We start from the raw sequence: 27,473 nt of genomic DNA, 5'->3' as shown, positions 1-27,473 counted from the left end.
CAGGTGGCAACACGCACCCGGCTAGCCTTCCCAGTCTCCTCCTCACACCACTCCCCACAGTTCCCATATGAACTCTCCCCCACCATGATGCTTGTTCCTCTACTGTGACGCTTCAGTGCCCCCTCACCAGGGCTTTGCCCAGTCCCGGAGGGCTCTCCCTTATCACCCAGGTCTTTCAAAACCTTCCAGATCCAAGGTCCCTTCTCTGAGAGGCATTCCTAAGTCTGTTCCCAGCCTCCACCCCAAGGACTGTGTAGCTTGGTGAACAGATATGTTTGTGTATGTCATGTGCATACACAGACATATTAGAATATACAATGATATCCACATGCTAGAATACATACATGCACCATACACACATGCACCGGCTGGTGGGTCTTCCTTTTACTTAGTGTCCCCAGACTGCACAGCACTCAATAAACAAGAGCTTGGGGGTGGATCGACCAACACAATTTTAGACCATCTCAGGGAAGAGAACAGATATGTTCCGGTTTCCAGGAGCAATGAGGGAAAGTTTCAAAGAGACTGGCTGACCCTGGGGTCAAGGGGAAAGCTCCCTCCATCTGGAGGGGACTTCAGCCCCGGGGGATGGCATCTGGCTGCTCAAATCACTGACGGGAAGCTGTGTGAAGAGGCCTCGATATAGCCCCAGAGGGCAGACTTTGGGGCAGTGGATGAAAGTGACCTCCAAACTGGCTTTGGGTCTTGTCATCTACCTCACCTGCCGCCTCACAACATTCTAACATTGCACTGTTATCATCCAGAGACTGGTCTTGTCTGCCTAAGTAAATTCCAAACCCTTTGAGAGGAAGGGGCTGGTCCTCTTTGTATCTCCATAAAGTGACCCCCAGGAAATGTGTGGGCAACTGAAGTGATCCTAGCAGGAGGAACACAGAAAAGTGGCTTAAGGACAGTCTCTGACTAACCCAAAGGGACCCCTGAGTTCCGGACTCCAAGATGCTCGAGAAACCTGAATCTGAAAACAGAGGCCATTGGTTCCAGAGAAATCTCTCCTCCAAAGTCCTCCAGAGGGAGGGACAAGCTCAGGGTCCTCCCAGAGCAAGAAGACCCTCCGCAATACATCTGATGAGGCATCATGAGCCTCTAACAGGAGGCCTCCAGGAAGGCCTAGAAACCACCGTCCCTCAGCTGCCTCCCCATCCAAGGCTGGGATAAGGGCCCTGTCAGGATGTCTTTCCTCCTATTCTCTCCAGAAAAGGAAGAAAGGGGAACAGAAGGCATCCCTCCACAAGCCAGCATCACACCAGAAAATCATGACCTGGCACTAAACAAAGGGGCCCTGACAACGCACCAAAATCATGTTTAAGAGAACCCTCAGCCTCCAGCAGGGCAGAGAAGCTGGCCCCTCTGAGCAGGGGGGTCCCTTGAGATACCTGTTGCACCCAGGTAATTAGCTAGGAGAAAAGGGAACGGGCTCTGCAGGCATGCGGGTCGGGGGATGCTTCTCAATGAGGAGACCAGGGGTCAGCTTGGGGAAGTCTTGGGACAGTCAAATGGGCAGGAGACTGAGAAATGGGGGAGAGGGGTGGGGGAAGAGGGAACAGGAGAAAGGAGAGAAGGGCAAACAAAGGAAGGGAGAGGAGAGGGCAGAGAGGAGAGTTAAGAGGAGGGGGAAATAGAGAAAGAAGGAAGGAGGGAGAGAGACGGAGAGATAGAGCAGGAAGACGGGGAGAAAGAGAGAGGGGAGAAGGAAGGAGGAAAAGAAGGAGGCAGAGAGAGAGAGAGAGAGAGAGAGAGAGAGAGAGAGAGAGAGAGAGAGACAGAGACAGAGACAGAGACAGAGAGCGCGCACACACTCTCCCTCCCTCTGGGGAAGCTCCGGGCCAGTCCTGGACAAGGCTCCTCAACAGAGGAGAAGTCCCAGGTGACAAGCAGCTGGGGAAGGGAAGAGTGGTATTAGCTGTAAGAGGAAGCGAAGCTAATGGAGGTGATTTGAGTCCCCAGATGATCCAACTGGGAGGTGGGAGAAGCAAGCGAGGGAGGGGAGGGAGGCAGGCGGTGAGCAGTGAAGAGAAACCAGATTTCTTGGAGATGCTGGAGTTTGCAGAAGAATGAGGCCTGGGAGGGCAAAGCCCAGGGTGGGGTGGGGGAGAACTATAGAGGGGGGATTTATGAAGCACCTTTCCTAATAATCTCATTTATTTAGAAAATAAATGTGTATACACACACACACACACACACACACACACACACACACACACGCACACATCCCCATCCAATTCCCTCCTTTGGCATCATATTATCAGGGAGAGGAAATGAGATTTCTAAAGCCCCAGAAGAGAGATGCAGACCAAATCCCACTTGAGATGCACTTCAATGAACAGCTTTTCAAATGGAAATGTCACTCTTTGGAAACGTTTAAATTTCATCCTGCTTTCTATGTGGGGGGAAAAAAAGATGATTAGGAAAAAGAGCCTGGCAGAGAAGGAGGGAGGAGGAGGAGGAGGGCTGGCAGCTTCCTGGCAGTGGGGGATCTGGGCCTGGGCTCCTGTGAGGAGCCCCCGGCCTGCCCCTACCTCTGGCCATCTAGGCAAGGGAAGACATTTGGGGAAAGGGCTGGCCACAGGCAAGGGGCCCAGACTAGGTATCTCCAAGGGAAGGCTTGATCTAGGCTGCATTCGGAGCCCCCTCCCAGCTCTGCCAGTCACTAGGCTAGGCCTCATCAGCAACCCAGATTCAAGAAGGGGGAATTGGGGGGGAGAGGAGAGTCAGGGAGGGGAGCAAACACAAGCCCACCTGTTCAGAGGTTGGGCGCTCCAGGTGCAGGGCTCAGTTCCAGAACATGGACCAATGGAAGGAAAGGAGCAGGTACAGGAGGGGAGACTCTGGAGTGACCAGACTCCAGAGGAGGGGGCTCCAAGAACAGCTCTCGGGCCTCTTCAGCAATGGTCCCAAGCCTTCTACTGGGTTGTCTCCATCCCTCTGGGGCCCTTTTTCAAAGGGAGGGGTCCTGGTCTAAGTCTTACACCGGCCTGAATCTCTACATCAGGGCAGATAAGCAGTTCCATCTGCCCATGAGCTGCCAGTGATTTCCCTAAAGTCCAGGCCGGACCCCATCACCCTCCCCCTCTAAACTCCAGGGGCTTGGATCACCTCCCTACAGGTTACACCTTCCATCTCCTCCTAGCTACCTAGAGAGTTGGGTAGCACAGTATGGACAGGCTGAAATCATGAAGACCCGAAGTCAAATCCAACAATCACTTCACCTCTGCCTTGTTTTCTCCTCTGAAAAATGGGGAGAATAAAAGCACCTGCCTGCCAGGATGGTTGTGAGGATCTGATGAGATAATGGTTGTAGAACATCAACCTTAGAGAGCTGTCCAAGGACAAGGCCCTCCCTCCTGGCTGCGGTAGCTCTCTCTGGCTCCTGCCCTGTCCCCAGGCAGGAACCCTGGAGACCCTGGCAGGGACCCTGGCACAGACCCGGCCTGATCGCCCCTCATTAGCACAAGGATGATCACAACTCTGACCTCGCCCAGAGCCACAGCTGAAGGTGACTTGTTAATTAGCTAATGTCTGTGCCCACTTGGAAAAAGAGGCATTTTAACATAATTGTGGAGCATTAGGACAGCCAGAGAAGGGGGTGGGGAGCCCTCACCCTGCCCTGCCCCAGCTGCTGCCATCAGAGCCAAGGGCAGGACAGTGAAGAACGGGGGCCAAGGTCATGGGGCATGAGAGGAGCCATGGAGAGAGGCCCTCCTGACTAGCTGCAGCCCTCCTCGCTGGCTCGCCTGAGGCTGGGGGCTTCCCTTCACTGCCTCAGTTTCTCATCTAGTCTGAGGGTCTGCCCCTGGGATTTCCCTTCTGTCATGGATCAGCCTCTAACAAAAGACCTTCCAGAGAGGACTTCAGCCCGAGGCTGACGCTAGGTAAGGAGCTGATCACTCAGATGTCTGAGGAAAGCCACTCGACCTGTAGGCGGGGGACCTTGGGCCAGTCCCATCATGTCTCTCAGTCTTAGTTTCCTCTTCTGTAGAATGCTGGGCCAGAGGACCTGGGAGGCCCCTTCCAGGTCTGGAGCTGGGATCGCGCGATGGATATGTCTCCATCTCCCTTCCTGCCAGTGCTTTCCCCTGCCTCAGACACCAACTAACTGAGTGGTGGCCCTGGGCAAGTCCTTTACTCTCAGCTCTAAAATGAGAATAATCATAATAAATAATACCCCCCCCAGGGCTGGGATAAAGGTCAAATGAGAAAACATCCGTAAAGTGCTTCTCAAACCTCAAAATGCTGCACACAAATGCTAACTCTGACCTATTATAAAATCACAGAGCCCTAGTCCTTCATTTTACAGATGAGGAAACTGAGGCTCAGGGCAGTCGAGGGGCATGCTTGAGGTCACACCAGCAGCGGTGCCATTGCCACTGTGCTCTGGGGCAGGAGCAGGTCTGGGACATTAGGCCCCACCGGCTTCCTCCAGCCCCCCAGTTCATGGGGCCAGGATGACAGAAGGAAATAAAAAGCAAGCCCTGGAAAGTGAGCAATAAGCACTCTTCTGAGAGGACTCAGCTGAAGAGGCTTTCTGGGTGCCAATGGCTCCATCCCTCTGCGGCCCTGATCAATAAAAAGCTTCCCCCCAATGGCACAGCTTAGAGGGGAGAGTGCACATAGACACACAGGCTCACAGATACATTCACATAGACACAGATAAAAAGGCATAGACAGACACAGACAGACTCAGACATGTACATAGACACACACAGACACATTCCCAAAGACACAGACAGACACAAAGACAAAGATAGACACACAGAGGTAAGTGGGGGGGGGGGGGGAAGGAAGATAAACTCATGGAATCATAGGTTTAGAGCTGGTGAAGACTTCAGGGGCCACTGTGTCCAACCCCCTCACTTTACAGATAAGGAAATTGAGGCCCATGGCTATTGGCATAGGACCTCAGAAGTCATTTAGTCAACCCCTCATTTCACAGATGGTGAAACTAAGGCCTGTGGTGGTGAGTGACTTGTCCAAAGACACACAAGACAGAGGGATGATGTCTGAGCCCAGACTCTCAGACTCCAAAGAAAAACCTTTGTGCTACGGTTCCTCTGAGGCAATTGCCAGTCATCCACGTTGGCAGATCTCCCTATTCCTGATCCCGAGAGAGAAGCAGGACAGGACTCGTTTGTCCCCATTTTACAGATGAAGACCTGGGGTACAGGAGCTACAAGTGACACCCAAGGTGTCTAGACCCAACCCTTTCTTTTACAGAGGTTTTCATTTCACCACCTGTAGATATGGTAGAGTGTGGAGGGGAGGTGGGGGAGGGATGCTCCAAATTAATTCAACAAATAAATCTTATCTTTGCCATGACCTTTGCTACAGCAGATCTTCCACTACAAAAGGGAAAAAGAAGGAAAATAATCGGAGGTGGGGGTGCCTTGGAGAGACCCCCCCTTCCACCCCCAAGCTCTATCCTGCCCCTGGAGGACTCAGTCAAGCCCAGAGCTCCTTCCCAATTCCCCCAGAAACACCCCTGGGCAGGAGGCTGTGGCAGAAAGGACCAGTGCCAGCCTCGGCTGTCAAGGACACTTGGAGGAAAAGGGCTTTGTCAGCCGCTGTCAGGTGGGCCAGGTGGCTGTGAAGCAAGTGCAGGGGGTGGGGAAGAGGGGGAGGAGGAGAAGGGAGGTGGGGAAGGGGAAGATGTGAAGAGAAAGGAGGAAAAGGGAGGACAAGGGGAGGGGAGAAGCATAGTGATGGGCACTAGGCCCTAGACAAGCCCCTTCACCCCTGAGGGGCTCAGACAACGTGTGGGATTGTTGGCAAGGGCATCTTCTTCCCCAAACACTCCATTTAATAGAGACAACCAGCTGGCTGCCCATCCTCTGGACCCCCTTCTTTCTGGGAGGCAGCCATGGGAGCCCCTGGCCCATGATGCTACATCAGCCTCACCAGACCCTCATTTCTTCATAGTCAAAAAGGGGACAAAGCTGGATCCAATCTGTAAAAAGTCCTCCCAGCTTTCACCCTAAGGGACCCTCCCTCCACCACAATCCATCCCCCAAGCCCATCCTAGGTGGTTGCTGTGCAGGAGGCCCTGCCCTGGGAGGGGGTGCCCGTTTTAAGGGGTGAGACAATCTGTAAACAGCTGTGTCTAGACAAGGCAGCTGGGAGGTCATCTGAAAGGGGCAGGTGGGGGGTGGCAGGCATGATTCCCTCCCCCCAGGGATGCCCAGGCACATTCAGGAGGCTGCTGGGAGCTCTCCTTGCCTTTGAAAGCCGGCTGCCAAGCCCTGGGGAGGTTGGATGTGCCCGAGCAGCGCAGAGGCGGGGAGAAGCCTGTCCTGGGTTGACCTCGCTGCCTGCAGAGAACCTAAGAGCCCGCCCCTACGCACAGAGCGGAGCTGCCTCCCCCATACCCTGCACCTGGGCCTGGCACTGCCCGCCTAAGCTCCCTGGCACACCCGAGCCCAGGGGAGGGGGCACAGCCAGCAGCTCCACCCCCAGCCCAGCCCACTCCACTCCACAAGCATCTAGACAGCAGGAACCCAAGGCAAAAATAACAGACAGGCAGAGACAAGGAGCACGAGGCCTGGGGTCCAATTCTACTCTAACTGAAGGACCCCAGCCTCAGTCTCCTCAGCTCCAAAGGAACACCGGCCAAGAGGATCTCCGGGGTCCTTTCTCTCACCAGAACTATGAGCCTGAACAACTCCCCTCTCTGTCTTAGTTTCCCCATCTATCAAACCAGGGGGTTGGCCTAAGCCTCTAATGACCCTGGGGTCCTCGGGGAAGGTGCAGGTTGTCCCTCCCACCCCCTGGTCCAAGGTAAGCATGACCCTTCCCCAGCCCCTGTCCCCTCCAGTCTGCCCACCATCTCTCTCCCTCTCTCACCATTCCCAGCTGTAGTCATGGGGGTCTTCCCTCTGACCCTCAGCTGAGGGCCCGCCTCCTCCTGGAAGCCCCCCAGGCTGCCCTCTCCTGGACCTCCGGGCTAGCAGCAGCACCCTGGGGGTAGGGGAATCCTCTGGCAAGGCCACCCTAGCTGTGTAAAGATCAGGAGACCCCCTCCCCTGGCTGACCTCTCAGGACAAACCAGGGCCTATGTCACTGTCTAGAGACCGACTGGAGCTGGAGACCCTGCCTCCACACAACAGCCCACCACGAGCATACAGAGACTCTCCCGGGGACCTCAGCCCTCTACAGATGTCACCTCATCTGATCCTCACGGCACCGCTGGAGGAGGCACCGTTCTCACCTCTATCCACGGATGAATGAACGGAGGCTGACTTTGGTCAAGCGACTCCCCCAGATCACACCGCTAGGAAGTGTCTGAGGCTGGATTTGAACCCAGGTCTTGCTGACCCCAGGCCTGGTGCTGCATCCCTTGGTAACAACGGTGTCAAAAGGCCTGGGTTCAAATCCTGCCACTCATGCTTCCCTCTTCTGTGACCGCAGCAGCAAGGTGGTCCACCAGACAGCACGCTGAACAGTTGTGGTCAGTCATCCGGTCATGTCCGGCTCTTCCTGACCCCATGGATCTCAGGCCACCAGGCCCTGCTCTGTCCATCCAGGTTCATGGTCACTGCTTCCAAGACACCGTCCATCCGCATCCTCCTCTGCCCCCCCTCCCGTTCCCACTCCCCATGGACTCTGTGGGGGGCACAGCTGGAATGCAGCCTGGAGCCATCTGCATTTCAAAGCCCCCCTCACACTGGGCAGGGGGTGAGGGCAGCTGCAGAACGGGCACCAAATGGCTCCCCACAGTCCAGAGAAACTATCTGGATGCCGGCCAGAGGCTGGAGGAAGGACAAAGAAAGGCCTTCCATCAGCACAGAAGAGCCCTCCGGCCGGCCCACCTTCTTCCCAGTGCAGCCACGCGGGAGGCGCCGTCAGGCCGGAGGCCCAGCCCGAGCTCCCAGGGAGAGCCAAGGATGGATGGCTCGTCCCTGACCTGTCCTCTCTTCCTCTCCCTCCTCCGCCCTGACCTCACCAACAGGAGGATTTTTTATCATCCTCTGCTCCAGAGAAACATGAAAGGCTGAGAGATCATCCAATCCAACTCCCTCATGTTACAGATGGGCAAACAGGCCCTGAGAAGGGAAAGCACTTTGCCCAAGGCCTCATAAGTAGGAAGAGCAAGACTTGAATCCGGACCCACCCCAGCCAGGTGGCTCTGGGACCACTCTCCTCTTTTTCTTGATACGGACTGCCCCCTTCCCAAGGCTGGAGATGGTTGGCTGAACAATTCATCGCCAGATCGCTGATCCTGGGTGAGAAGGCTAAGATAATTATAACAGTAATAATTCTTGTGGACAAAGCACCTCCTGCAGGTTATCTCCCTTGATTCTACCACAATCCCATGGGGTAGGAGTTAGTGTGATCCCCATTTTACAAATAAGAAAAACTAAGCCAGAGTGAGGTGACTCTCCAGGGTCACACAATTAGGAAGCATGTGATGGAGGATTTGAACTCAGGTCTCTTGATGCTACATAAGTCCTAGCCCTCTAGTGACTGAGCCCCCAGCACCCCCAAAGCTGTCAGCCTGCCAATGACAGAAAGCGAGAGCTAAAAGAGAGCCTCCTGTTCGATCCCCTCATGTTCGAGGTGGGCTAGGAACCAGTTTTAGAGCAAAGAAAACCCAGGGAGCAGGGGGCGGGGGGAGGGCTTATTATAATAACAGAGAGCAGCTGCAGACGCCCCGGAGTGGGACAGGGAGGGCACGATGACGGGGAGGCCAGGAAGACCCGGGTGAACAGATGCCAGGTGAAACAGCTGACACTGGCGCAAGCACAGAGGAAAACAGAAATAAACAGCAAAGCCCCGAGCCCCCCACTCGGAAATAGCAGGAACACGATGCCCGCCTTTCAACCCAGAGACTGTGGACTGGGGGGCAGCTGAGACCCCAGGGGCAGTGGGGACTGCCCACCTCCGACACAAGACTCCTTTCTTCTCTTCACCCCCATTTGTATCCAGAGGAGGACTAGAACCCAGTTCCCACTGCCAGATCCATCATGCTTTCCATGTATGTTTCCTCTCTTTCAGGAGATAAGTTTAGTTGTTATACTTTGACAGCAATTAGTTTTTAATGTTTTGCTGTTGTGATTGCTGGGCATCTGCCTCCCTTCAAATATCTACAACTACAAACGGTGCGGTGGTGAATATTTCAGTGCATCGAGACCCTTGTTGGGTCTGCAGGTGGAGAATGAAGGAGCCAGTGTCTGCAGATGTGCAGGTCTTGCTGTTGCCTCCTTGCTTGCTTTCTGGAAGGGCTGGAGCAGTTCACAGCTCCACCAACGATGTATAAGCATGGTCCGACGCGGCTCTTCCATCTCTGTGCCTCCTCTGCCCACCTGGCGGTGGGCGAGGTGTGAAATCTCACACCCAGTGGGCTTTGTGGGAACGGTGGAGGGAAGGCAGGCTCAACTCCTGAGGGCTGCCCCACGGAGGGTCCCAGCCAGAGAGCAGAGACGTGGCCCCAAGTGCCGTGACAGCACCATCCACAAAGGGAAAGCTCTGGGGTCCATGCTAGGGATTCAAAAATAAAAAGAGAGGGAAAAAACAAACCAAAACCTGCCACAGTGCCTGCCCACAGGGGTCTCATGCTCCAATCTCCCAAAGAGCCTAAAGGAAAGGGGAAAGCAGCAGGGGATGGTTAGAACCATCCCCTCCTCTGCCCCCAGTGTCCCCTGTGACGCATGGCCTGCACTTTGAGGAGTAATGGGGGGGCAGGGGGAACAAAGAGAGGCTCTCTGACCCAGACCGGTCTGCCATGGCTGAAGCCGCCTGACCTGGTATTCCGGGAACACCGTTACTGCAAGTGGTAGTACTGGCCACTCTTTCCAAGATCCTGCTGACCTTGGATACCTGTGCCAACTATCAGGACAGCCAGCCCTGATGCCACCCCCACCGTTCTGCTTCAGCAAGGCCCTGGCATGGTCCCCGGATGGGGGAGCCAAGCCCTCATTTGACTGTCAGATCAAGGTCTGGCAGGGCAGCGGGCAGGCCCGGTTGGCTAATGCCGCCCATTCAGCCTCAGCCAGCTGCAGTCAACAGCCCTCCCAGGGCTGGCTCCTTGCCCGGCCACTGCCCTGCTCCCTGAGCATCAAGGTCAGAGCGGTTCTAGGGGCACAGCATCCAACCTGCCAAGGCCTCTTTGTCTCACCAAGGAAGGGGGTACCCCAATCCCGGAAAGGCCCCAGGCCCTCAGGGCGGGGAGACAGGAAGTCAGAGTGAAGAGAGATAAACCAGAAACACACCTCATCTGCCAAACACAACAGGCTCTGACCCAGCTCCAGGAGAGAAAACCTTCCAAATGCCCTGAGAGATAGCACACTCTGGTTCTGACTGGCCACACAGAGACCCCCGGGGTCTCCCTGCTGCCCTCCAACAAGACCCACTTTGCCCCGAGCTCTCCTTGTCTCCTGCCATGGACCATGGGCCTTTAGCTTGAAGGGACTGGAGGGGGCTGGTGAGTCCAGCTCCCACCTTTTACAGGGGAGGAACCTGAGGACAGGGCTACAAGGGCAACTTGGCCGACATGGCAGGTTCAGGAAGGAAGGAGGACAGAACTCGGGTCTTCCATCTCTGCCTCCAATGACGCTCCCACCCCCAGACCAGACACACCTCCCTAACAGGGCTCTGACCCCTGGACCTAGGGGGGACCTGAGGTCGTCTCTTCCAGAGGGGGAGACAGAGCTGAAGACACTTGCCCAAGGTCTAGGATTCAAGCCCAGATCCTCTGACTCCAAATCTGGGGGGGGGGGGTTCCCAATGCTTCCAGAGCAGTTTTTAACCTGTTCCAGGCCAGGATCCCCTTGGCAGACTGGTGAGGAAGACGAGACCCAGCCCTTCTCAGAATCGAGGTGCAAGTGCAAAATGAGAGGCAGAGGCTCAGAATCCAATCACAGGGAAACCTCCTTAGTCAAGTAGGTTTACACATCCTGGACCCCCGATGAAGAGCCCCTCCTCACAAGGGAGAGCACCCGGCCCTCTCCCACACCATCCCACACTCTGTCCCTCAACCAAGGACAGGACCACTCACCAAGTACACATCCCCTGCCTGGTGCCCCCCAAGTCAAACCTACTCCAGGTGAAGACCCAGGCTAGACCACTGCTCCCCAGCCCTCCCCAGTCACCTCCCCAGGGCTCTGCTCCAGGCAAGGACCCCCCTCACAACAAAGGGACACAGGTCTGAGCTAGGACTGAGGGCAGGGACAGCAGGCAAAGCCCCACCCTGCAGGAAAATGAAAATAGCAGGGACAACAGGGGACCCCAACTCTCAAAGAATCAGCACCATCATGGCTAATGACTTACAAAAAGCAAGAGTCTGCACAAATGTTATTGCGCTGCTAGTCTCACAGCTACCCTAAGGGGTGGGTTTTCTCCTTATGCCCAGTTTACAGATGAGGAAACTGAGGCTCCCATGGACTAAGTGAACTTGCTCAGTTAATTGGTCTTCCTATTCCCAAGGCCTATCTGCTCTGTGGAATGGCTATCATCAGCACAGGGATCACCTCCCAGGGTCCAGACACATGTGTGGACATCTGCTGCCCCTCGCAAACACAGGAGTTCCATTTCCTGCCCTTCCCACCCCACCCCCAGGCTCACAGGAGACCCTTAATAAGCTCCTGTGGACTGAGCAACTGATGGGCTCGGCTTAAAGTTCCCCATAAATGCCACCTATAACTATTGCTGTGTCGTCAATGCCCCGAGGAGACGGTCAGAGAAGGGCCCGGGGGTTCCTCCTCTGCTGAGAAGCTCTGCATCTACATCTCTACATGCAGGCATGCACACACACATGCACAGTGAAGTATAAACCTAGATAGAAACAACATGCCTCCACATACACATGTGTACATAGATAGGAGCATTTTTAAAAATCTTGTCTTTCCATCGAATTCCACCCAGGCAAAAATAAGGTTTTCCTTTTTTATTTGTATTTTTCCTGTAATTTAATATCAAAAGAATTTACATTGTGTCTACTCTGCTCCAGACATTATATTGAGTACAAGGAAAAGGAGAGAAAACTGAATGAAAGTCCCTTATATTTAAGAAGTTTAAATAGCACACACAGCAGGTACCAAATAAATACTGTTTAAGGCTTGGCTGACTGGGCAGTTGGATGGGTGGATGGATGGACAAACAGCTGGATGCACAAATGGAAGAACAGAAGAGAAGGATGAATGGAGGGGTGGAAAGCAGATGGACAGACAGAATGTCAAATGGATCAAAGGATAGACAGACTTCTGAGTGGACAGATGGATGAATGGAAGGATGGAAAGTCAGATGAAACCCAAGGGCCAAGGGGCTTCTTCAGTTGGCCATCCCGTTTAGAATCCAAGGAAGAGCCAGCCCAGGCAGCCGGAGAGCAGCCTGGACAGCAGGCTCAGGTCAGCAGCCGCAGCAGGAGGCCAAGGTTTGGGCGTGGGAGGGGGGTCCTCTTACCTTGGAGAGGTCTTCCGTACCCCCGTGCTGGGGCAGCATGGGTGAGGGCCGAAGCAGAGGCTCCTGTAACAGCTCCAGTCGAGGCCTCTTGGTCTCGATGAATTCGATTTCAGATTTGCTCATGTCCGGCAGGTAAGAATGGGACTCTGGCCGCAGGTGTAACTCCTGAGACCTGGGATGGAGAAAGAACAGTCAGTTTGCCTTGAACTTCCAAACCTCCTTTCTTCTCAGCAGAAGTCAGAGCCCATGGGTCAGAGCGCTGCTTCGTTCTGTGATTCCGACACTTTTTCATTTTTTAATTCTTTGTCCTAAGGGGCACTTCTTAGGCAATAGGATGGAAGGGAGATGGGGAAGGGGCATATTGTGAAATGTAGTTTATATAAAAATAAACTACATTAATAAAAACACTCTTTTAAACTGCCTCTTCCTGACTGGGCTCACGAGGTTTTCAGAAGTCAGGGTTCAAAGCCACCAGAACACTCAAAAGATTACATGAAAGTAAAGACCATCTGTCCCTTCAAAGGCAGCCTGTCCACACAATCAGAGGCCCCCACCCCAACCCAACCAGCACTTCTAGATCAGATTTGGGATTGAGAGAAGAGTGCTCCTCCTGGAGACTTAAGTCTCCACCTACTATTGGGGTGAACCTGCCTAAGTCACAGAAACTTCCTCAGCCACAGTTTCTGCCAGGGCAAAATAAGGGGTCTGCACTAACTGGATAGCGCCCCAGGTGCCACGACCCTCCCTCCTCTGTCCTCTCTAGCCAACAGCTCGCATCCAACACTGCAGACTCAAAAGCAGACCCTAGAATTTCAAGCAGGACAAAATCCCATGGGAAGGGACTTCCCAAGCTGTCCAGCTCCCCAGAGAGAACCCCTCAGCATCAGCCGCAAACCCAGGTTCCCAGCCAAAAGTCCTCCAATAGAGTAGGACCCCATCCCCAACCCCCCATTCTACTTTGCACAGAAGCCTGACAAGGGTAAGAATTCTGTTGCCCCTATTACTCTGCTCCCCTGCTCCCCAAGAAAACCAGAAAACTGAGAAGAAAAGGGAAGGGAAGTGCCCAAGAGCATCCCCTTCTCACCAGCTTCCCATCACACTACTAGGACCACTCACCTTTACTAAGCACTTCAAGGTCAGCCAAGTTTAGCCGAAACAACCCCAGAAGCCGCGTCTATTATTATCCCCATTTTATGGAGGAGAAAACCGAGGCAAGTAGCAGCCAAGTGACATGCAGAGTCAGCTGGGATGGGTCTAAGGCAGGGTTCCAACTCAGGTGACTCCAAGACACATCACCAAAGCAATGGATTCGCTTTCTCTATTTCCTTTTGCACATACAATTTATTTTTTGTCCTTCATTCTCAAAGAAGACCATGACATCAGGGAGGTGATGCCATGACGAGCAAGTGAACTGGATATGAGTGAGGGGGGTCCCCACACCCACCCACACATATACATACACACACATACATACAACCACACACACACATCCATACACAGACACACACACGCACACCCATACACACACACACACACACACACCACATACACACATACCCATGCACACCCATACAGATACCCACCAGGAGCAGTCAATAGGGAGCCAGGCCTAGGTCAGGAAGCCCCAAGCTCCACGTGGCTTCTGACACTAACTAGCTGCGAGACAAGTCCCTGACTTCTGAAAGCCTCAGTTTCCTCATCTGTAAAATGGGGACAGTAAAAGAGGTATGTAAAAAGACAGACAGTAGGAGCCACACCAGAATGACGATGACAATGATCATTATTTAGATCCCGTCCCAGCCCGGCTCCCAACCTTTTTCTACATCGTGCCACTCCCACACTCCCTTGCCCCATCCAGCCTGCGCTCTGGTCTGCAAGGTGTGCCTCCCTAGCTCGACCTCACTGAACTGTGAGTTTCCGGAGGAAGGGGTGGCCCGTCCCTTTCTTGTACCTACTCCTCCTCACCGGCTCTTAGCACAAGGCCTGGTATATAGCAAGCGCTCAATAAATCTTCGTTGGCTGAGTGACCTCAGAGACTCTTCTCGCGCCCTTCACGATGCGGCTCCAGCAGCCTCTTCTATGTGAAGCCGGTCCTGATCTCAGCGGCTAACACCTTCCCTGACCTTCCCCCCTCCACTACTGCGTGCTTTCTGAGATTTATTCTGCATATATTCATACCAATGTGACATCTCTCCAGGAGAATCTGAGGGCCGTGGGAGCAAAGACTGGAGTCTTCTCCCTAGCCAGGCTGGCCTCCAAGAGCACCAGCACAGTATAAATATTAGCTGAGTGGACTAGCTGTGCTGAATAATTAAAAAGAATCATCATGCATAAGGCAAGAACATAGAGTTGAGGCTGAGGAAGAGGAGTAGAGGATTGCAACTGGGTAACGTAGAGTGGGCAGCATCGAGGGAAGGGCCTGGAAGACTGAGGGGCCTCCATGTGGGGAGTGTGGTGGTGGGCTATGAATGGAGAGGAGGAGGAAGGGAGGGAGGAGAGAAAGGAAAGAGGGAGGGTGTCAAAAGGCCATCGGGTCATATATAAATTAAGGGAATTCCATTACTTGATCTCTAGCTCCCAACAATCTCAAATTGGAGGACCTTGTTTTTCCCATTCTAAAGGACGGCAAAGTTTAAGCTCCCTAGGCTGATAGGACACTGGCACCCCCTGCCCACTGCTCCGCCTGCAGTCAGGGGCTCTGCTGGGACTTAGTTGCTTCAGAACTCTCCCACCCAAGGCTCCAGACAATTCCTCTCCCACTCCCTCCCCCAGTATCCTCTTGTACCAATCTATCCCACAGCTGCCTCTCAAAGCATCTCATGCTTGGTTTCCCACCTAAGTACAGGTTCAGGCCTTCTGGGAATGGCCCAAGAATGGGACCAGCTGGGAGACGCTGTGGGAATCTCCAAAACAAACTGGAATCCAGGGCCAGAAGGCTGAGGTTCAAACCCCAGGAAGTGACTGGATTTGTTCTTGAATTTTTCTTGGAGGATGAGGAGGAGGAGAAAGAGAAGAAAGAGGAAAAGGAGGAAGAGGAGAAGGAAGAGGGGAAAGAGAAGAAAGAAGATGAAGAAAAGAGAAAAAGAGGAAGAAGGAGGAGAAAGAGAAAAGAGAGAAAGAGAAAGAGAAAAGAGAGAGAGGAAGGAAGGAAGGAAGGAAGGAAGGAAGGAAGGAAGGAAGGAAGGAAGGAAGAAGAAAGAAAGAAAGAAAGAAAGAAAGAAAGAAAGATGAAGTCGTCTTGGCCCTTTTATCTTCTCCTAGTATCTCTTTCATGCCCCCATCCCCAAGTCTCACTTTCTACATCTTTTAAACGGGGATGACTAATATCCGATGACAACCATCATTGGGTTATCTTGATAAATGCAATAGTACATGGAAAGCATGTTGTTAAAACTTAGAATGAGGGGGTGGTCCTGCACTTGCTGGGGTATCATGGACTCCTTGGGCAGCCAGCATCTTCTCAGAACCTTAGTTTTTAATGAAACATAAAATACAGAAGATTTCCAAGGAAACCTATTCTACTAATCAGAATTCAAAAGCTGGGGAAAAACTTAAAAGCCAACCAACAGGCCTGTGAGCTACAAAGAGGGGCAACACATCCAGTCAATACATCAGAAGAAGATCACAGTGCCTAAGATGAGACTGGAAGGGATCGTAAAGGCCCAAGGAAGTACTTGCCTTGCGCCAACACCGGACAATGCCCAGGGGTCAAACATGAAAATAGGAGAGGCCCTCACAAGGCTTACATCAACTCAGAGGGAAACTGAGGCCCAGGGAGGCCCAGTGATTCCCCTTCCCCAAGAGGGTCACAGGGTCAACAGGGACAGAGGGAATAGTTAGCGGACAGACTGGACTCCAGCATGTCTGTGATCCTTACAGTCGCAGCTGTAAGGAAAAAATCTAGAGAACAGACATTGTCGGGGGAGGGCTGGATTAAATGATCTCACAACTCCAAATTCGGCACAGTTTTCAGACCCAAGAGTAACTTGGCAGACACTTGAGGTAACAGATAACTGGGAAAAATTCCCAGCTGAGGCATCGGGTCATGGCAGGGGGGGGTCACTGTGGCATGACCTCCTTCCCACCAAATCTTCTATTATTTGAGTTGACTGGCCATCAACATGAAGACCCAGCCAACCATCCCCAGTGAGCCTCCCTCCCAGGTCAGAAGCAAAGCAGTTTTTGGAACTAGGAACTCATCCCCTTAGCCTTCCCTCCACCACCTCCACCATCCTCAAAGGCCTGGGAAACCACCTGAGAGCTAGCTCTGACATCACCCAAACCAGGTGCTGCTGGCTGACTCCAGAAGGCGAGGGGAAGGGCTCCTCTCGGGATTAGTATTCAGGGGCCTGGTCACCTGGATAAGGTCAAATGTGCTCCAAGGCTTTGCAGAAATCACCTGGCATTGCTTGTAATGATTAGTCTGCTTCTGCTACTGCCTTTGTGACCCTGAACAAGTCACTGTCCATTGCTGGCTCTCATTTCCCCATCAGTAAGATGTATTGGACGAAATGACCTCTAAGATTTCTTCCATCTGTAAATAATGATTTTGTATTTGTCTAGTTTCTAAGTTAGGTTAAAAAGGTTCATTGACTTATAACTGGACTACAAGAGACATAAATGCCCTGTGTTTTAACTGCTTTCTCTCTATATAGGTTATGGACCAAATTAGGAGTACCTAATCTGGGGCCCGTGAACTTGGATGGGGAAAACTTCGTTGTCATTTTCTTTTCACTCTCATTGAAACTTAGCAAATGCTTCCATTATGAATGTGGGCAACAAGCCCCATTCTGAGAATGGGTCTCTGGATTCCCCCAGGTTGCCCAAAATGGTCCAGGATACCAAAAAGATGAAGAACCCCCAAACAAGACAGTCTTTGCATTTATGTCAATCAAAAGTTAACTGACCATCTCTCAGGTACTTTATTTTGGAGCAAATGAGGCAAATGGGTCTCAGTTTCCTCAATTGTAACACAAGGGGCTGGGCTAGATGAACGTTCCAGGTGAGATCTGCCATCTGGGGAACCCTTCAGGGGTGGGTGAGGATGAGGTGGCTGAGAGGGCCTTCCAACTCTGGATTTCTCTGACTGGTCTGTTCTCCCAGAAGTCAAGATTCTTTGGAGGGAAAGGACTGTGGACCCAGCATCCAGGAGGGGGTCTGTTCAACACCTTTAGATCTGTGGATCCCCCCTGCAGGCAAAAGGGTCAGAGAAGTTAAGTGTCTTTTTCTAGGTCACTTTGCGATAGAGAGAAGAGCAGGGATAGAAGATTTGACAGCTGGGGATAAATGACAGAGGGAGATGCCTGCAACAGGAAATGCCCTACAAGTAAAAGCAAAACAAAAATATGCTGTAAACTCCAAAGTAAAGAAGTACCGTGAGCCCTTCCTTCGTATCTGTCTGTGAAATGAGTTTAAATGTTGAGAGAGGAAGAAGAGGGGAGAAAGAGGAGGAGAAGGGAAGAAGAAGAGGTACAAGAGGAGGAAAAAGAGAAACAGGGGAGGAAGAAGGGGAGGAAGAAGAGCAGAAAGAGAAGGGGAGAAAGGAGGAGGAGGAAGGGAAGGAGGAGGAAGAGGACGATAAAGAAAGCAAACAGCTGGGCCTCAGTTATCCTCAGTATTGCAGGAAATGGATGCAGATCCCGGGACGCCTGGTGTGGGCTCATCAATTGACACTGAGAACTCAATCCCTGGGGTCCCCAGAATAGGCAGAGAAGAAACGGTGTCCACAGACAGCAGACCCGCCAGAGGGCTGGGTCACAGTCCCCTACATCATGAATCCAGGACTGAGAAATGGGGGTTAACCAGCCAAGCAGCGTTGATGAAGCAGCTACTATACAAAGCAAGGCCAAAGCCAGTCCCTGCCCTCAAGGAAGCGGCCAGTCTGGTAGGGAGACAAGGTGCAAACAAGCTGGTCCAACCAGCCCCAGACAAGATGAACCGGTTCTGCACAGAGATTCAAGGGGGGTGGGACAGGCTTCCTGGAGAAGGGGGTCCCTAAGGCCTCTCCCAAGTCCACAGAAATGGGAAAGAGCAGCAATGGGCTTCTTCTCCTGACCTGCCCAGCCAGGCTGGGGATATCCCGCCAGCCCCGGGCTCAGAAAATTGATCCCTAGGGACACAGTGCTGACAGCAAGCAGAGCCAAGTCGGGGTGGGGGCATCCCGGAGATGGGAGCCTCGGATTTATTTGGATCCGAGAGAGAGATTCATCTCCCATTATCAGCCACACACAGCTCGATGGTCCCACTGGGACAGCCGCCTCCGAGAAAAATAGCAAACCAATTACATCGGCCCAGGTCTTCAAAGAGCCTCAGACAAAGGTTTTCTGCCAGGAGAGACCCGGGACGACCCTAAATCTGATCATTAAAGCACCAGAATTTAAAAAGAACTTTCCTATCCACTGGAAGCTGCCTGGGTTGGGGGAAGGGAAGCGAAGCAGCCAAGTGAGGACAAAGGTAGCAGAGCACAGGGAGAGTGGTCACCAACCCCCTGGGCCAAGCCTGGGTCAGCCACTGACCACTAGCGCCATTCCATTCCTCCTCTGTAAAACAAGGGTCTGCCCATCTGTCTGCCGTGCCTACAAGGCCTTCTGCCCCTCACCTTTCTCCAAGATTCAGGCAGGAGGCTGTCCCCTCAGAGATCCCACCTATCCACCTTGTATGTAGCTCCTTGGTTACTTCTCGGCTCTCCCTAGAAGGTAAGATCCTAGAGGACAGGGACTGTGCCCATCTGACTTGGCATCCCAAGTGTTCAGACAGTGCTTGCAAACAGCAAACACTTAATGAAGGTGTGTGACTGAGCCATCAGGATTTCAGGAATGAAAGTTTAATATTCATTAACTGATGGTGGTTCCGTTGAAGGTTGCCCCAGGGCACTGAAAGGCCAGTTCCCTTCCTCGGGTGCTCCAATAGAGGAGTCACAGCCAGACAGAGTAGAACTGTGCCGTCCATGTACATTGCAATGTTCATCTTTGCTGGCAATGGTAGAGGTCAGAATTACAACAACAAAATCCTACTTGTGGAGGGGAAATGATTGGACATATAGAGCCCTCTGGCTCTGCAGCCTAGGGAGACCTGCTCTCTGGGCTCCTGGGTATGTGGGTATGCCTGGGTCTCTGCATCACCTGAATCTGGACTCCTGAACAAAGCATGTGAGCTCTAAGGAGATGTGCCATGGCTTCTGCAGAAGATGGTGTCAGATCTCCAGTCAGGAAGATCTCAAGTTCAAATCTTGCTTGAGCCACTTACTTCAAGTCTGGGCACTCCCAGGGAATGAGATTTAGTATCATTGCTATTATTATTGTTGATTATCATCATCATCATCATCATCATCATCATCATCATCATCATCTCATTCCATTCTGAATGAGCTATGTAAAAAGCAGAGTCAATTATTGGGCCCAGAGGAGCCTCTCAGCCCTGACTTTTCTACCCAAAATGGCCCGAGGGCTTGTGAAAGAAGGGGAATGTTTTTGGGGGGCTCACTTCGGCAATGGAGGCGTCCTGAACCAAGCCATTACCATTCTCACCAAGTTTGTGGATTAACAAGACATGGGAAGGGGGGCTTCCCTCAAAGTCCACTTTCTACTGGATACCATCTGATGACTCTAGCCATGGTAGCTGCCTTCCCTTCCAGATGACTGGCTGGCAATGCTGCTGGCAGTTTGTATGGGCAGAGCAGTCTGCATTCCACCTAAGTCATGCATCCTATTAAACTATCTGCTTACGGAGAGAGAGCAGAGTGTTGGATTGGTCTGGCTTGCCCTTTCATGGCTACACAAGTCTTGGTCCATGCAAGGCCCAGCCCAGATAAAAGCCTACTTGGCCTTGGCTGCCAGAGAGCACCACCAGTGGCCATGGAAATAAATCACTTCTGTGCAGCATTAGAACTCAGGACCCCGTGGATGACAGGAACCACACCCACACCACGCCAAGTGGGCACATCCATAGGACAAGCTGAATACCTGGAAGGCTGATGGGCAAATGCCACCCAGAATCTTCCCCCCAGTCAGTGGGAAAAGGTCTGTAAAGCAGACGTTCTGGACATGATCAACCGCTTCCTTCTCCAAATCATGGTTTTAAATACATTAAAACCAATCATCAGATGACACAGGAAATCAATTATTTTGACATGCAGATGTTAAAATATTTTTAAAAAACAAGTTCTCAGACCCCTGGTTCAAACTGTTGCCTTCAAAGGGAAGGCAAGTTCATAGCCCCCTTCATTGTGACCTCCTCTTCCTCTGAGATAAAGATGGGGTTTGGGGCTCTGGACCTGGTAGGGGGGACATTTTCAGACTAGAGGAGACAGCATCTATTCCTGACTTAATAACCAAGCCAGGACCCCGGGGCTGCCCAAGGCTAAGGAGCCTATTTGCCCATTGCCTCACTGTCTGAACGCAGGTGTCCACAGGCCAACACGAAGAGATGGTCCCTGCACCCCATCCCTTTAGAAAGACCAAACCAAGCCATGGGATCCCAGATGAAAAACTGGAGAGCCCTCCAAGGACTGGGACAAGCCCCTCCACATTTTATAGCCCAGGAAACTGGAGTGTGGCTTCGGCGGCTCATTGTAGCAACAATGAAAAGAGTGAACAGAAGGAGAACCTGGGGAGCCCAAGTGAGCTGGCCCAGGGTTCAAATTCCACCACCCCTTAGACACAGGCTGGCTGATCCTGGAGACTCAGTTGGAGCTACCTAGGCATATTTGGGGGGGGGGGGTCTTTGGGGAAGTGGGAAAGAGGAAAGAGATTTCTATTAATTGAAAAGAAAATTTAATTAGAGCAGAAGAGTTTCCTCACTAGGAGTGTCCTACATATGTCCAATCACAGGTCCACCTTTCACCACCCTCCCAAAATTGATCAACATTTTGCTAAATATTTTAATTAGATGATCTCATCGGAGCCTCACAGGCACCCTCAGTAATAGGCAGGTTGGGGGGGGGTTGGGTCTAGAGGGTCGGATACACAGAATGGCAATGTCATTCTGGTATGGACCGACTCTTCACCAATCTAGCTGGATATTCCAATTAGCATCTGACAACACTGCCTGCGGTTGAAAGGATGAGCAACCAGACCCAGGGTAGGGTGTGTGTGTGTGTGTGTGTGTGTGTGTGTGTGTGTGTGTGTGTGTTGAGTTCCATGGGGCTCCTGCTCCAGGAGAAGGGTCTGGACAGCCAAAGGACCATGTCCCTCAGAGGTCAGGACCCTGCAATAAAAGCCTTACATCCACGTGCAGTCTCCCTGGGTGGGATGGGATGGTTTCCTTTGTCTGAACTACTTTTCTTCCCCCTCCCTGCTTTTTAGAGCATGGGAACATATTTAGAAATGAAGATGATGCCAAAGGAGATCTTTGACAATAGAATCAGGTCTTCCACACTGAGGTGTGGGTGCTGCTCCTGGCCACACTTCCAGGGAGAGGGAGGGGGAGGGCGCAGGATTCAAACTCAAGTCTTGAGACCACTATGAAAGTGGTCCTGGGGACCAGCGGCAGGACTCTGGGCCTGGGGCTCAGAGAGGGGCCCGGGCTGGCTGGAGTCAGATGGAGGATGACTGTAGTAAGAGAGGGTGGAAGCAGGGGTCCAGACACCAGAAAGGGTCCAGGTCTCCCCAGGCAAAGGGTCCTGAAATCCTAGTCTGGCCCTAGTTCAACATGAAACTGAGCTGGGGTGGGTGCTCTGGGATGGTCCTGGGAATCCTCGGGGGGAGCCAGAGGGGACCAGGGGAGGTGAAGACAGGGGCGGGTATGAAGAGAGAAGAACCAGGGGGAGGGGCAATTTCTTTCCAGGAAAGGGGGCTGGAGAACTGAGGATCCAGGCAGGAAAAGGCAGGAGAGAACTAGAGAGATACGAATCTTTTTCTAAGAAAATTAATTCATTTTTGTGTAAGAAAACTGCCCGAGGGGTCAATGTTGCAGAAGCAAAGCAGAAAACTTGAGAGCTGGCAGAGCCTGGGCAGCAGTGGAGGCGGGAGCAGGCAGGAGGGGCGGACTCATCCTAACCCTTAATTGGATACCCTGAGTGACCTTGGGTCAGTCCGGTGAGCCTCCCTGAGCCTCAGTTTCCAACAGCCATACCTCTGAAAGTTCCAGCTCACCAGGTTGTGGGGCAGCCCCAGGTGTCCCATCTCAGACACGAGGGACCCCAGGGGCTAGTGTGATCCAAGGAGGGCTTTCCACCAGGACATACCCACAAAAATCAAATCACCAGTCTGGCTGAAACTCTCACTAAAGTTAAAAAATAATATAAGAAGAAATTCAAATGCTTTTTAAAAGTACTTCACTCAGGGGCACCTAGGTGGCACAGTGGATAGAGCACTGACCCTGGAGTCATGAGTAGCCGAGTTTAAATCCAGGCCTCAGACACTTAATTACCCAGCTGTGTGGTCTTGGGCAAGCCACTTAACCCCATTTGCCTTGCCAAAAAAAAAGTACCTCTCATTCCTGGAACTGACCTGGAAAGGTAAGAAATTCTCCCCTCTCTGGGAAGGAGCCCTCCCTGCCCAAATGGTTTGCAATCCTGACAGCCAAGTGACCCCGTGGCTAAGGTGCCAGCTTGGAGTCAGGAAGGCCCGCGTGCCAATCTGACGTCAAGCTGGGTGACCCTGGGCAAGTCACTTAACGCTCTACGCCTGAGTTTTCTCTTCAGTAAAACGATCTGTGGAAGAACCGCCAAACCAAGAAAACCCCAATGGGGTCACAGAGAGGAAAGCAACCGGACAAGCACCCTGGCTTGGTTCTTTACACCCTGGGTGACCCTGAGCCAACCAGATCTCTCTGTAAAATGAGGGCTGAGAGCTGAGGGCCCAGATCCTCCCCATGCTCTGAGTGTGCTCCCATCATATTTATTAAGTGTTTATATTGGCCAGACACTGCAAATCACTGGACACAAAGAGGATCGAAGTGAAGGTACAAAGAGGCCAGAGGAGGAGGCAGGTAGGGGTCAGAAGAGGCCACAGACAAGGATCCCCAGAGCTTGGAAGAAGAGGTTGACTGCCCCACAATAACACAGCCCCTCCTCTGGGGGGCCCAAAGACCAAAGCTGCCCAGCAGCTGGCCCCCAATGCGTGACTGAGGACCCATGGGCTGCTCTCCTCTCCCAGCCACAGTCTGCCCAAAGCCCAGCGTCGTGACCCACCTGCAGGCCTTCAGGGACGGCTAAGGCCTGGGAGCCCCCACACGTTCAGCCTCTGGCCAGAAGGATCCTGGCCTCTGAGCAGACCCTGAGGCCTTGCCCAGCCTGGGGACGTCTGACAACCCGTAAGTCACCCCTGCAGCTTCTGGTCCAGACTAGTCAGGTCGACGGCAAGCCCAAAAGCCCCCCACATCTTGGCAGAGGTAGGAGACGTGGGTGCAAGGAGATGAGCACTTCCAGGAACAACCACCCCATGTGGTCCTTGGCCCGGTGATTAGTTGGATGGAGGAGGAGGCCAGGATGGGGAAGGACCCATTGGCGGGGGGGAGAGCCTCAGTAAAATATGTCAAAGGGGAGAAAGCCACCTGGTGTGGACCCAGCCCAACTTAGGGGCTAGATCCTGAAGAAAAGAGGGCTGGGGGAGGATGCCAAGACTAGCCAGAGACCCAGTTGACCAGCCCTCGGTTTCCTCATCTGTCAAATGGCCGAGAGCTGACCCAGACACCCTCTGTGTCCCCCTAGATAGTGAACTGAGACCCCAGATCTCTCTTGACCTGGGCCTCAGCTGTCCAATGAGGGGCCGGTGCCGAGCTCCATGAAGGGCTGTGGGAGGGAGGGAGGGAGGGGTGTGTGCCAGATGGTCTTTAAGCACCTTCCCATCAGGTATTCTTGGAGACTCTGGATGCTGCGCAGTCACAGATCTCCCTGACATCCCTGGCAGTGCCCCTCCTCAGAGACCAGTAGCATCTCTCTGGTCTACAGATGAGTAAACCGAGGCAAGGAGAAGAAGCAGCCTTGGGCCTCAGAGTGCCAGCGTGCCCACCCGGCCTTCTTTCTGTGACACCAGCAGTTGCTCCATGGCATGGGAGGGAGGAGGAGGGGGGGATGGGGAGAGGGGAGGAATGGGAAGAGGGGGAGGGGAGAAGAGGAAGAAGGGGGAAAGAGAAGAGGAGGGGAGGGAGAGGAGGAACAGGGGAGGCAGGAGGAGGGGGAGGGGAGCAGGGACAGGTCTCTGCCAGGGGCGAGGTGTGGAGTCCAGATCAAAGAGAGGGCGGGCGGCCTCTGGCTGGATTACAACCCCCCCACCCCTCCCAGCCACCATCAAAAATATGTTTTTTAAAAAATCTCCTTTGACACAGGAAACCAAAGCCTGGCTGCCTCCAGCTGTTCCTTTCATTCGTTATTTTCCCACATTAATTTTGGGAAAAAAAAAAATGAGGCTGGAGGACTCACATCTTGCCCAGTTTTTCACAGCCTGGGAGGGGCCTCCTCCCTTCCTTCTCCTCTCTCCTGCCTTCCCCATGCCAGGGGAGGGAAGCCAGCCAACCTGCCAGCCTCATGGGGGCCAGCCTGAGACACCCCCCCTGGACCCTGCCATGGGGGGGGGGGGCGGAATGAACCCCCTGTCCCCCAAACGTCTCCCTACCTGCCCACGGATGACTGAGCCTGGGCCCAGCCGGGGGACTGCTGGGCACAGGTGGATGATAACACAGGTCTACACAAACACCATAGCCTGGGCAGAAACCAGCAGCGTTGAGAGACAAGGATGGTAGGGCCGAGACTCAGGGGATGGTTAATCACATGGGCTAACGCACCAACACAGGCCACTGGCAGCAGGGCTGGTGGCCTGGCCTCCACAGACCGGGGGAGGTGGGTGACCTACCTCTGGGAGCCCCCAAGCATGTGGGTGCAGACCCCCAGCAAGGGCCTCATGGGCCCTAAGAAGTCAGAGGTTGAGCAAGGGACCTCCCTGGGTTAGAAACCCCTTCCCACACCACCTTGGGGACCCCAGTCTAGCCAAATATTTTGTTGAGGGGGGAAACAAGCCCACCCAGATGAGATGTGCCCAAGGTTGCAGAGGTGAGAAGTGTTGGGGGCAGAATCTGGAGCCAGACTCAAAGGCTGCAAAGACGGGGGCCTCTCCTTCCACCCCGGCCCCCAGCACAGGCCCCCAAGGAAGAGAGCAGGAGGTATCTGAGACAGCAGAGGAGACCTGGGGGGAGGCAGAGAGGGGGTCACACCTGGGGTCTTCTGGAATCTCAGGAAGCCCAGGACCTGACTTGCTCCCAACCCCCCAGCCACAGAAGCATCAGAAGTCAGAACAAGGCCCTCAATGGTGTTCCCCAGGCAGCCTCCCTGCCAGGCCGGCCTGCCCTCACCCGGGGTCTGCGACCCTCACTCTAAGGTTTCCACACCTGCATCTACTTCATAGGCCTTAGACACCTCCCCCCCTTTTAACCTCAGTGGCCTCCTTTGTATAATGGCTAGAAGCAGCCCCCTGAGGGGATCCCGGGAGCCCTGGGGGACTCCAGAAGGATCTAAATCACAGGCAGGGGCCGGTCTGCTCCCCGTACAAACACGATCTGAGGTCCGGGTCCAATGAAGGATGAAGTGTGCCCCCATCCCCGGCCCCCCAGGCATCCCTGGTCCTCACCTCTCATTCCCAGGCTGGAACTCAGACAGCAAGGAGGGTCGCCTCCGCTGGGGCTGGATGATGGATCCGGGGGACAGGTGGGGGGTGTACTCCCGGGGATGGTGCTGATACTCGAGGAGCCCCACGTCCTAGAAGGGAAGAACAGGGATTAGGACCAACATTCCATGGCCCAAAGCCAGGCAAGGGGGAAGAACGCCAAATGGGACCTGGGTTCAGGCCCCAATAGAGCCACACCTTAGGGAGAACTAGCTGGAAAGGACCCTGGTGACCTTACGTCTGACAGCAGAGGAAACCGAGGCAGAGGGAGGCTGAGCTGAGGGAGGGAATGGGGAGTGACTGACCCAAGGTCTCTCAATAGGTGAGAGTCCAGGCCCTGGCACCATTCTAACCCCAACTATCAGAAGAAGAAGGAGAGTCTGGGGCTGTTGGTTAAGAGTGCAAGACCAGGGGCAGCTAGGTGGCGTAGTAGATAAAGCACCGGCCTTGGAGTCAGGAGTACCTGGGTTCAAATCTGGCCTCAGACACTTAATAATGACCTAGCTGTGTGGCCTTGGGCAAGCCACTTAACCCCATCTGCCTTGCAACCCCCCCCCAAAAAAGAGGGCAAGACCAGAGCTGGACTCGGGGTACTCCACATCAAGAACTCGGCCTCAGAGGAGGAGGAACGTGAAGCCCACCAGCACAGGGAATCAGGACCTCAATCTGCAGGACCTAGGCCCATCACTTAGAAACTGCCTCAGTTTATTCAACTGTAAAAGGAGGGGATCACATTGAGGGTGGGAGCCCCTTGCCCGCTCTTTCTGGCCACTTTCCGGACTTTTGAGTGTCCTTCCCATGGCCCCTCCTTTCTCTTCTCTCACCCCTGAGGTCTCCCTTCCTGAGTCACTCCCCCTGCTCTCAACACCAGAGCACTGGGGAAACTGAGGCCCTTCTGATGCCTATTCATCAGGAACCATTTTATCTGAAAGCCCCTCCCTCCTGAGCTGTGCCAAGCAGTGTAGGCAGTGACGGGGTCTCTCAGGCCACCCTGGGAGGAGTGGACTCAAGGCCACTTGGCCACTTCTTGTGGGGAGGGTGTAGGCAGGTCCAGCCTGAGGAGCCAGGAGCAGGGCATTTGGTGCCAGGCCTACCTCCCCACTGGTCGCTCCCTCCAGGGAGGTGGGTTTTGAAACAAGCTGATGGGAGTAAGGGGAGGGGAAAGATGACTGGAGAGAGGGTTTTCTGGGGCACCTCCACCCTCTATCCATCACTCCTAAGCAAAGCTTAGATGCCCAGAGGTGGAAGGGGAAGCTCTGATCAACTGCAAAACACCAAGAGTTTCATCAGCAATGGCAGCACCTGGGCCATGGTGAGGGGCCAGGGCCCACCGGGGTGTCCCAGTCCACTATGCCACCTAGCCTCCCCCATAAGTTTATTCTTGCAGTGTATTCTGTTCTCCCAACCCATAGCTCCCCACTTGTGCAGAGAAGGAAGTGGATGGGGTACTCTCTCATACATATTTCT

At 53.4% G+C, this 27,473-nt stretch overlaps 1 protein-coding gene across 11 annotated transcripts in view; it reads right to left on the bottom strand.

The window, feature by feature from the left end:
- NCOR2 (nuclear receptor corepressor 2) overlaps positions 1-27,473 on the bottom strand; it is a 302,271-nt gene that overhangs the window by 188,572 nt on the left and 86,226 nt on the right. For all 11 annotated transcript variants that reach the window (XM_074205397.1, XM_074205400.1, XM_074205399.1 and 8 more), the window contains exons 3-4: positions 25,971-26,098; positions 12,409-12,580 (exon numbers count right to left, since the gene is read on the bottom strand). In XM_074205397.1, the coding sequence (XP_074061498.1) occupies positions 12,409-12,580; positions 25,971-26,098 (300 nt within the window). The remainder of the gene's footprint in view (positions 1-12,408; positions 12,581-25,970; positions 26,099-27,473) is intronic.

The sequence above is a fragment of the Macrotis lagotis genome, chromosome X, assembly GCF_037893015.1.
Source record: "Macrotis lagotis isolate mMagLag1 chromosome X, bilby.v1.9.chrom.fasta, whole genome shotgun sequence".
NCBI classification, from domain to species: domain Eukaryota; kingdom Metazoa; phylum Chordata; class Mammalia; order Peramelemorphia; family Peramelidae; genus Macrotis; species Macrotis lagotis.
Note: the sequence above shows the minus strand (reverse complement) of the source record. Positions and strands in the feature narration are given on the sequence as shown.